Genomic DNA, 12,272 nt, shown 5'->3' with positions numbered 1-12,272 from the left:
TTAACTTGTATTCCTTAAAACTTCGTTAAATAATTATGTTTTCTTTTGTAACATTAGGACATTGGAATACCTTGAACGTTTTCCTTGTACAATACGAATCTGTCAAGAAGCGGCGGTTAACCGGCGTGTGGCAACATGAAAGATCTGTTTACATTGGTAATGGGTGCACCGAAAATTAGGATATCATGACAGCAGATCTTCAGAGAGGCAGAATATACAGGTAGAAAAATTGCGTTAAATGAAACATAATATCTTTGCTAATGTTTTTGTCAGGTGAAAACTTGAGATGCACAGACATCCACTGCGATTGATTACATTTGTGTCCTTTGGAGGTTAGAAAAACGAAAAATAATATTAAACATATGAAATGATGAGAAATAGTTTTTTTTTTTTTTTTATTAGAAAAACAAAGCAGATATTTTGCTTGCAGAACGTGGTGTTATCGGTAAAAGTGATCTGCGGCGCGTCTTTGTACTTCAATAATTGTAACAAAATTATAAAAATCGTCCAAAACATCATCGATTTTTGGGCGTAAAGACTCATAAAGAAGACATTTACCAAAAACACAATTAACAACTCTGCCATCCTCCATGGCTTCAGTAGTGGTGCAACAAAAGTGCGCCGACAAAAGCTCACTGCAAAAAACATGCCTTCATGTATTCATTCTAGAAAATTATACTTTAACATGTTAGCATACTCAGTACATTGGAAACAAAATACCTCGATTTATGGCTTAATCACACTGCAGAATGAAAGGGTGTTTGCTATAGGTTTAACTCATACTGGTTTTGAGAATTTTTGAGAAATTTTTAAATGTATGTGTAACCTTTACTCCAACATATTGTGCTCTTACTTAACAAAGCCGAAACATAAGAAATATTTACTTTTAAAATTGTCAGTCCATTTAAAGCAAACAACACTATGTATATTCATGAAATCATAATAATCTTTTGCATTATTAACAAAATATCTTTTACTTGATTAATATTGGATTTTTTATATATTTTTTCTTTTAAGTCAATCATATAACTCATAAAATTATATATAGGGCCCAGCAACATGGAATGAATTGCCCACTGAACTTAGACACAAAGACACAGTGATCCCATTCAAGAGTGCTCTTAAAACTCACTTATTTCGACTGCAAGAACAAACTTAAAGACCTAATAACGTTTCTACCTTAGATATTTTCAGCATGTTTTTTATGTTTTCTAATTTCACGGTGTTTGATTTTTGTAATCATATCATTATATATGTTTTTTATGTTATAGGTGTTGTCTGATGTTGTAAAGCACTTAGAGCTTCTAAAGATTAGGCGCTATACAAAGTCCTCATTATTATTATTTTATATATATATATATATATATATATATATATATATATATATATATATATATATATATATATACACATACATACATACATACATACAGGGCTCGAAATTAGTGGTAGTCTGCTAGCCTGAGGCTAGCAGATTTCCTGTCAGACTATTAACTTTCATAATGTTAATAGTCCGATAGGCTAGTAAGTTTCGGTTATCAATAGTCAGCGTTTGTTTATGCCATTCCCTAATAAAGGTTTGACTTAGCAGATCTCCTGTAGAATCAAAGCAGTGGCCATTGTAAAACAGTCATAAAATATTAGCATGAGAAGATGAAGTCAATTTCTGCCTCGGAAAGTGCGTTTCTATAACAAGAATCCATCCGATTTTGTGCAAACCACTTAACAGCGCAAATTATGGTCCCGTCATTAACAACGGAAGCTTGGTAATTGATCCTAATTAATCTGATAACGAATTAAATGAAAAAATGACGTATCACACTTTATTCACTCGACCACAGTAACAAACTACAAAGTGGTATACCACACAAAAGAACATGGCAAAAACTGTTCAAAGAAATTAGTTTGCACGTTTTTTTGTTTAAGGTTCTTCTATTTGCTTGCTACCCAAACACTCCAACAGTCACAAACAGGAAACTACATATTTTACATTTCCATCGAAATAATTATAAGAATTAGATCAATTTATTACGATTACATTAATGACACATCCTTTCCATACAACTACTTTTTCTATGATGATAATAGTTTTTATATTTTTCCCTTACAAGAATGAACAAATAATTGAATACATGTGGAGATATCCAAGCAGAATGCCATACATTTGTTGGGAATTAAAATCTCTGAGCATGGGCATCCATGATTTGAAAATTTTCCGCCTTATTATTAATTTCAACAATACTTTGAGGTTCGATTAATTAGGAACAATTACCAAACTTATGACTTATGATACCTTAATTGCAGCTGTTAAATACAACGCGCCGAGTGTCAAATGGCTTCATTTGATGGGAACACACCTTTTCCAAGCTGAAATTAACACTATCTTCTGATGCTAATATTTTATAACAGTGTTCACAATAGCCACTGCTTTGATCATGCAGAACATCTGCTGAAGTTAAGTCTTTGTTAGGGAGAGGCCATTTAATTGTGGGAGGGGGCAAAGACACGTGTTTTGAAACGTGTTTCTTGCTCTGACTTTCTTATATGAAGGACACTGTGCCATTCCTTTTCTTGCTTTAAATAATTCACGTCAGCTATACTATAGCATCTCGTATTTCAAAACAAGGCACAATTCCCTCCTTATAAGACAGGCAAAATGTGGCATTTGATAGAAGGTGTTCAGCCACCGGAAAAAACCCAAAAGTTGAATGAAAATGATTTATGATAGGGAAAAGCATAATGGAAAATTTCATAAGAAATGGACAAAAGACAGGGAATGGCTGAATTATGATGAGGAAAGGAACGTTATGTGGTGTAACTGGTGTACGCAATTCGCAAAAACAAACACACAGAAAACATTGTTCGAACTTTAAAATTGAATCGGTAAACGTGCATGAAAGCTGTGTGACATTGTTTTGTGAACAGGACTAGTAAAGATTTGGCAGGACTAGTAAATTTCTCAATATACTAGTCCTTCTGGCTACAAAGAAATTTGTGTTAAATTCGAGCCATATATATATATATATATATATATATATATATATATATATATATATATATATATATATATATTTATTTACTGATGTTGATTGTTTTCTTCATAACACATGGTATATATAAATATAATAAAATCAATTTTACATTATGGATATTTTTTGGTAGTTTATTTTGGACATATACACGTTAAGGAAAGACAACAAAACTAACAGTTTATATGGAAATTTCCTATCGAAAACCAAGAAAGAGCGATAAATTAACATCTTTTCAATTTTCAATTTTAATAAATTCACAAATGTTCAAAGATCAATGATGTTTTGGACCATTTTATCATTTTTTATGATTATTGCAAGATATTGGAATAAAACAACATGCATTTAAACCACAGGATGTTGAAGCAGTAGTTACCAAACATGCACATGCTTTAGAAACAACATATAAACGATTTTACTCAAAATAAAATATATTGTACTATAATTAAAAAGAAAAAAAATCATCAGCACTTTTTAATATAGAGGCATTTTCCAGAGGATAATAAATTGTACTTGCGGCATCTTTATCTAAGGGAACCTTTCTGAAGAGCCTTCATTTTGGGGGTGGAGGTAAAAACTGGTATGTGTTTTACAAACAAATTCGAGTTTCTTTCTGTAATCTGGGAGTTAGGATTACCAGAATGGGCTACTTACTTGTTTTCTTATTGAATTACTTGGTCATAAGCCATCTAGTCCTGGTATATGGGTCTCGATTGCATCACCAAATGTATTAATAACTTTATAAAGGAGGCACTTCAAGTACAAAACTTAGATATATTTAATTTTACTCTGTTTCCTTATTATTTCTACCCAATTTAAATAAGTATAATTTGATTGATAGCAAGCTGTGAGCATTAGTGGGTTGCTTTAAGCATTTACAACAGTAAGCTATCCCTTTTTTCTTCAATTTATTATTGTTTGTTTAAGAATTATTGCATTAGAATATTGTATCAGTGGACCAGTAATTTACATTTTGTCTTGAAAATGTAAATAATAACTCATTAAAAATTTTCTCCCAGTATGACAAGAATAAATAACAATAACATCTGGTTCAATGCTCGCATTTAGTTAGCATGTACATTGAAGATTTTGTCTTACACTGAATGAAGTATATCCCTTAGAAATAACCATAAAATACAATAAAGAAGTTTTAAAAATAATGCTCTGAAAATAATTGTAATACCTTCAACACTCAGACATAGTTTGCTTTGATGCAAGTGACCATAAGTACCTGTTTAATAGGCTATAGTAATGATGCTCCTCAACGGAGCAAGTGTCCTTACCTTAATTGATTGATAATGATAGTAAGTGGTTAATTAGTCCAATATCAATTATTTTTTTCGTGGAGGTGGCAAATAATTGAGTACTGCTGTTATGCACGGAATCTCAGCCTGCTCAACCCACTTTAGATTTTACAACAGTTAATTGGTCTGAAATATTGTTGTAGAACAAATGGTTATCGGCATTGCTGCCAGACAAAAATCTCATTTCCCAAGCCAGTTTCATGGTTGAAACAATTACCTGGTCTCCTGTCAAAAAACGAAAGACAATCTGCCAATTATAAACAAAAGGCAGCACCAAAACAAGCAGCTGTCCAAAATCAAATGTGGAGTGGATACTATGTTGAAAGTTATGCATTTGTGTTACAGTTAGCATAAACACAAAACTAAAATGTATCAATGATGATCAGTTTTGTGAATATACTGTATGCTGGTTATTTGACTAGTGTAATTAAAGATGTCATTTTGTATGATTTTCATCACCTTGTTGGATCGCTTATATTTCTGAAAAACTGTAAGTCATGAATGCATGGGTCAAAATAAAATAAAATAGCAATGGACATCTTGTATAAATGTTAATTTGGAAGAACAAGATTTGGTAAAAACAATGAATAAAGCAAAATCTTCATACACAAGGATATACAATTTGCACTGTGTAAGTGCTGTTCTGTATGCGGTATATAAGTTTTTATTTGCCTTTATTTCATGTTGGAAAATCAGAAAATATGCACAAGCAAAATAATAACAAAAAAACAAATCATAGTAGTTTATAACAGTTTATTGACATGGTAAATGAACAAGAGTTGGTCAGTGCTGTGTGCAGTATGGCAAACGTGCAAATTTTGTCTTTACTTTTTTATATCTATACGTGTTGGGACACCGAAAATGCTATAATTTTTAAATGCATATAAATCTTGGGAAACAAAATAATTTTAAAAAAATGTGGTGCCCCAGAACTTAGAGTCGTTACAGTTGATGTAGATTGTAGGGTGGGTTTTGTGGGTAGAGGGCATTTAATATTTCAGATAAGTCTGGTGTTTTATATTTCACATATCCGTGATCTGAATTGTGTGATAAATGACCCAAACTTCAAAACTTATCAGACTTGAGTCCATTCATGATACCCCAGGGTCTTTACTAACCATAAAGAACTTTGACCCTTGATCATAATATATAAACTGGCATTTCAGCTTCCTCCAGAATGCAGGCTGGATAAGCAGTTTGTTATGGCACACTCTAAACAGGTTGCGGGCTGTATAGGTTGCACATGCAAACTATTGAGATCATCACTCTGTAACCATTTATATGTAACTTCGATAAAAATATGAAATGGATATTGACTTAAAGGTCTGTCTCTACCCCTAAGATCATAGCCACTTCCTTCCCAAGGTATAGCTTGAACACTATTGAGATCCCTCTCTATTACCATGTACATACTTACTGGGCATGAAAGACTAAGTAATATACCAAACAGACATTTGTCCTTGTGGTAATCCTTACCATAAGGGACCTCTGCACGAGCCTAAAATTTCATGGTGGAGGTTCAAAAAGGAAAATGAGGTTATATGTTACACAGAATTTTATTTCATCTTACAACCAGTTTTATGGTCTGTAACAAAGGAAAGACAAATTGGAATATGATATTTCCATGATACCCGACAGAGTCATACTAACAACATAACTATGGTACTAGCAGGTTCTTTGCTTGGCTTTCAATATTATGAAGTTAGTGTTTAGGACTGGTTTGCCTGGTGTCAGGATAATGTGAATGGGTTGTTCATGATGCTAGATGTCTGTGCCATGATATTCCAGTGCTATACATCACTATAAACTTGCACACTGCAGATATCATAGCAATATGACTAAAATTGTTAAAGCTATGTTAAAGATCCAAAAATACCCACCTACCTACCCACCATTTATGAACATTTTTATGCCTGGTTAGGTTCATACATTTGTCTGTCTCAATAAAGTCTCAGTATAATGCATGTATAGTCATAGATTCCATTTAATTGGTCAATGTTTGTTTAATCATTGCTGCATAATTTATTTTTAGTATAGTTCTATGCTCATGAGAACTAATAATGTGATTTTGCATCTTTAAATACTTTGTGACCCAATGTACCATCAGGATACATCCTTGTTGGAACACACCTCAGGATCATGTTTCTTTACTCATAAGGTGGGACTCATTCAAGGCTTATATAAACAGTGTAATCAAAAATGAGCACTGTATCTAAAAGTGCTGATCCAGTTATTTTGTTTTCATTGATCATTGGCCTCTTGAGTGAAATGATCCATCAATCAATTATGAATTTTCGTTGAAATTTTATGCACTGCTTTTTTCACTGTCTCGAAGTGTTTAAGGTTTACTGAAAACACCCAGTTTTGGCAAGACATCTTTTGCAAGATAAATTATTAATGGATTTTCAATTAGTTTATGAAAATTGGTGACCAGTCATTAAATTTCATCTGCTTCATAGGTTTCTGAGTGGAGGACTATTTAAATGAGAAGAATTTATAATAAAAGAAACCCAACTTGTTAAGTATAGATTAAACATTATGAATTATGACATCCGTTGTTAAATTTTTAAATCCAGTTTACATATATAAACTAGTAATATATAGTACACTTCTTTTTCTGTTTCTTAATATAGCATATGTTTCCAGGTAGCATCTTTGTTTTTGTATCAGCTTATACCCTAGTGTTGTGGTTTCTTTTACAGGGATCCATTTGCATTAGATCCACTACCCAAGGCATTCTACCATCCAAGTCCAGAGAAAAAGTTGTCCAAGGACAAAAGGAAAGTAGGTATCTTGCATGAAATGAAATTAATATAGAATCAGATGATACACTTACCTTTTATGTAATAAAGTGATTCTCGCATGATAAATGTATATGCATACCTGTCTTCTGCTATCTTCAGAGTACATGTCTGTCAGATTTGACCAAGTATTCTGTGAGATTTAAGTCTGTCAGATTTGACAAAGTATTCTGTGAGATTTAAGTGAACTGTGGTTGTAGGTTTTTGCCATCGGCATTGGAGACGTGAACAAATTGTTCTTAGGTTAATTTTTACCATATATATGTATGTTGCATGTTGTGTGGATTAGGTGCACAATCAGGACAGAAATGGTTCAACACTCCCGTACTATAATGCCCTTCATGTATCCCATTTCAGTCAGTGGTAGTAAAATTCATTATAAGGTAATCTCCTTTTAATGTACACAGTGTCTGCATGGACAAGGAAGGAGAACACTATTTAATATATTCCTACAGTTCCTCTCAAATATGCATCCAACAGTTGCAGGAAATGGTTTTTTGGTTTAAAATATCACAAAGAAAATATATTGCCTACATGTAATAAACTCATTACTGGTATTCAGCAAGAAATGGATCTTATTCTTAAAGGAGTGAGACAAAATTCTGAGACCTTTCCTCACTCTGTAAGATATGACATAAAGATAAAGCTTGATAGATTCCTACATGTATGTGGAAGATACACTGCTTATACATATACAGTATTTTGTATCTGTAACATTGTGACTTTCCTATGGCTTTCATTGTTTTGCATCTTGTGTAACTAATTTAAATTTTGTACAAGGCAATTAACAATAGGCCATTAACTCCAACCATTATAAACTTATTTTGATCCCTTCATTACCTTCGGTCTTTATATTCATTCATTAAATAAAATGGAAAATAATTTTTACATTTACTAGACAAATAAAAGCATTTCTTTAAATCATAAAGTGGCACACATAGTAGAAAGAAAGAAAAAAAGAAGGAAACTTTATTTTTTTCCCCCATTTTTTCTAGAGGTAAGATACATGTTATCAGGAGCATAAGACAACGTTACAAAAAGAAAATGTTCTGAAATGGTATTATTTTTGTTTTCCTTATTAGCAACTGGTCTTGAAAACACTGATTAGTGAATGTACAACAAACAGAAAAGGTAACAATGTTTATGATTGTTATTTTCTAGATAACAATAAGTCCAGAGCGAAGAGTTGCAAAGGCACCAGAGAAGGAGAAACAAGGAAGCCCAGCAGATGAGAAGTTTTTACAGGGCACGCATCACTACCAGACCAAACCAGGCACTGAGGAAGATACATCCTCCTCCAAATTTGATGAGTCCTGGCCTAGTAGTGAGCGACAGTCTTCAATAAGGTACTCCATCAACATAGGTCTCATCTGGGTTTTGTAAAGAGAAGTCCATGTCCCTATTTATCTGTAAACTTTGGGTCCATTGTATAATAAACCTTGCCTCAGTAGTAAATGTTTGGAGTCCAGGACTAGAAACTGGAATCTTTCAAGTTTGATGAATCCTGGCCCAGTAGTGAAAGACCATTTTCATTATGATACTGCGATGACATAGTTCTCTATAGAGTTTTGAATGACATTGTCCATCCATGATTTTCATCACTGACCTTATTATTTATGTCATGTTCAATTCTGTTTGCTTCCCAGATAAATTTACATGCAAAGTAAATATAACAATCCACCACTGGTGCAAATGAGTGTTTTTATCTTTTTCTTTAAAAACAATTTTCAAAAATAGATGATGCCAGGCCTATTGTTCATAAAACTTTACCCAGCATTTTGAACAGACTTTGAAATCCTGCTCAGACTTTACAAATCTAATCTTTTGATAGGTCAGAATTTTTTAACTTTTGATTTGAATTTGAGGAAGTTGTTATGAATGAACCAGGACCTATGGTCACAAAACTTAAGTAGTGACATAATTTGAAATTAATGATGCTTCTTAAAAGATATGTATCCATTTAGCATTTAAAGCACAATTATGCCCCAGCATGTTCAAGCATGTAGAAGAGGCCTGGTGTGCCCTGTTACATGTTGTAAGAGATGATTAATGTGGGCAAATGTTTTGCCCAGGGATGTATCCTGTGAATATGTTCATGCCTTGGGATGCATCCTGTTATGATGTTCATGCCCTGAAATGCATCCTGTGATGATGTTCTTGCCCTGAGATGCATCCTGTGATGATGTTCATGTCCTGGGATGCATCCTATGATGTTGTTCTTGGCCTGAGATGCATCATGTGATGATGTACATGCCTTGGGATGCATCCTGTGATGATGTACATGCTTTTGGATGAATCATGTGACGATGTTATTGCCCTGGGATGCATCCTGTGATGATATTCATGCCCTCTGATGCATCCTGTGATGATGTTCATGCCCTGGGATGCATCCTGTGATGGTGTTCTTGGCCTAAGATGCATCCTGTGATGATGTACGTGCCTTGGAATGCATCATGTGATGATGTGTTTGCCTTGGGATGCATCCTGTAATGATGTTCATGCCCTGGGATGCATCCTGTGATGATATTCATGCCCTCGGATGCATCCTGTGATGATGTTCATGCCCTGGGATGCATCCTGTGATGGTGTTCTTGGCCTAAGATGCATCCTGTGATGATGTACGTGCCGTGGAATGCATCATGTGATGATGTTTTTGCCTTCGGATGCATCCTGTAATGATGTTCATGCCCTGGGATGCATCTTGTGATGGTGTTCATGCCCTAGGATGATGTTTCATAAAAGGAATTGGACATTTTTAAAAAGTGTGATTAATGTATAGAATGTGCCTTTGTAGTTGAACTTTTTTGCATTGATTTTTGTTTTATATGCCTTTTTTATACTTAAACTAATTTCGCACTATATGGCCAGGATTGTGCTGATGTACCATTGAATCACATACACAGATACAGATACATACATACATACATACATACATACATAACACAGGTACATACATACACACATACATACATACATACATACATACATAGCACACATACATACATACAGGGGCCCCGAGTGGCCGAGTGGTCTAAAGCGCTCTCCGTTACGGATCACTGCCATCTCACCTCTGTCTGCGTAGGTTCGAGTCTCAGATTCGGCCAATGTGGGTATGTGAGAAAGCTTGCCAGTAGCTTCTCGAGGGTCGGTGATTCTTTCCGGGGATTTCCTGGGTTCTTCCTCTACCATTAATACTGGCCGCCATGTATAGCCTATCTTGTGCTGAAAAATGGTGTTAAAACATACAACAACAACAACATACATACATACATACATACATGCGTACATGCGTACATACATAACACATATACATACATAACACACATACAATTACAAATGTATTTCTACCCCTAGTATAAATGATGGCGAGGATATCAATCCATTGGGGAACAGATTCCAGTTGGCTTCTGATAGGTTAGCAGATTTACAGCAGCACCTCGGAGAAAAAGTGCCCATTCCTACTACAGCTAGTGTAAAGATAAGTGCAGTGGACAGCCAAGAAAGAAAGACATCTGCTGAAGAATCTGTAATTCAAAAGTAAGGAGATTATCTGCACTCACCAAAAACAATTAAAAATTTTATTAATAGAATGAAACCAAGAAATGATGCTCAGTTTTCATCCAATTAGCCAATTTTAATATTAGTGTTCAGTTCATATGAGTGTTTTCAATGTTCAGTTTGCATCAGCATTTTAGGTGTAGCAACTTTTAATACTGAAAACTAGTTCTGTTTTTGCCTTAGGAGTTTTTTGGGGAGTAGGAAACTTTTTTTCTTTGCAGTCCCAAAATAGTTATCCTCCATATACTGATGGACAATTATGCATCTTTGCTTATATTGCCATAATGGTGATACTACATATATTGCCACAGTGGTGATACTGCTTGTATTATTTATCATACTATTTATATTGTCACAGTGATCATGCTAAATAGGTGTTTCTACTTGTATTGCCATAGTGGCGACACTACTCTGTTGCAACAGTGATCAAACTACTTCTATTGCCACAGTGGTGATACTGCTTATAGTGACACAGTAATCATACTACCTATATTGCCACAATGGTGATACTACTTGTATTGCCATATTGGTCATACTACTTATATTGACACAGTGATCATACTACTTATATTGCCACAATGGTGATACTACTTGTATTGCCATATTGGTCATACTACTTATATTGACACAGTGATCATACTACTTATATTACCAGTGATCATACTACTTATATTGCCACAGTGGTGAGACTACTTGTATTGCCATAGTGGTGATCATACTTCTATTGCCACTGTGATCAAACTACTTATATTGCCATTGATGATACTGCTTGTATTGCCATAGTGATGATACCACTTATATTGCCACAGTGATAACAATGCTTATATTGCCACAGTGGTGATACTGCTTATATTGACACAGTGGTTATACTGCTTGCATTGCCACAGTTGTGATACTATTTATATTGCCACAGTGGTGATACTATTTATATTGCCACAGTGGTGTTATCACTTTTAGAAATTCTTTTTTCCCCATTTTGGAAATATATATATATAAACATTTTTAAGTTGCAGTTTTAACTTGTGTTATAGTTGTGTTTGAAAACAATGGATAAATTGGGTGTTGATCGCAAACTGAACTTAAATGACAATAAAATATTGGATGCAGTGTCTGCCAAGGCCACATAAATAAATTCAAGTGTGACTAGAAATAAAGAACATAAAGAATGAAAATTCTTGCATCTAGACTCATATCATTGAAATGTTTTGTTTAAGATTTTATGCTTGAAGTGTCATACACCTCTCCCTCAATATCTTGCGCACACCTGGGTTTACAAACATAGACCGCACTATAAGCTAGGCGCGAGTTACAGAGGGACCTCCAAAAATTGAAAGAAATCGCTTTGACATCAAGGAAACCATGGGGGGGGGGGGGGCGGCATTAGGGAACTGGACTGTTTAATGACTGAATCCTCATTTTACAATCATGTCAATAATAATTTTTAATAACGTTCTTTTTCTAATGAAGTTGTTCTTTATTCTGTTTAAATAACATTTATTTTCAAAATGCCCCACATACGAAAGATCATTCTAACTGGTTTCAAGAACCATCACATGTACACAAAAAAATCTGTGTATTAC

General features: G+C 34.1%; 1 protein-coding gene across 2 annotated transcripts in view; it reads left to right on the top strand.

Annotated features, from left to right (window-relative positions):
• Nucleotides 1-77: 77 nt before the first annotated feature.
• LOC149794371 (uncharacterized) overlaps nt 78-12,272 on the top strand; it is a 54,643-nt gene continuing 42,448 nt past the window's right edge. For both annotated transcript variants that reach the window (XM_089968545.1, XM_089968544.1), the window contains exons 1-4: nt 78-220; nt 7,036-7,117; nt 8,296-8,480; nt 10,489-10,671. In XM_089968545.1, the coding sequence (XP_089824671.1) occupies nt 186-220; nt 7,036-7,117; nt 8,296-8,480; nt 10,489-10,671 (485 nt within the window). In that variant the 5' untranslated portion in view covers nt 78-185. The remainder of the gene's footprint in view (nt 221-7,035; nt 7,118-8,295; nt 8,481-10,488; nt 10,672-12,272) is intronic.

The sequence above is a fragment of the Sinohyriopsis cumingii genome, chromosome 8, assembly GCF_028554795.1.
Source record: "Sinohyriopsis cumingii isolate HCF-2022 chromosome 8, ASM2855479v2, whole genome shotgun sequence".
Lineage (NCBI taxonomy): Eukaryota > Metazoa > Mollusca > Bivalvia > Unionida > Unionidae > Sinohyriopsis > Sinohyriopsis cumingii.
Note: the sequence above shows the minus strand (reverse complement) of the source record. Positions and strands in the feature narration are given on the sequence as shown.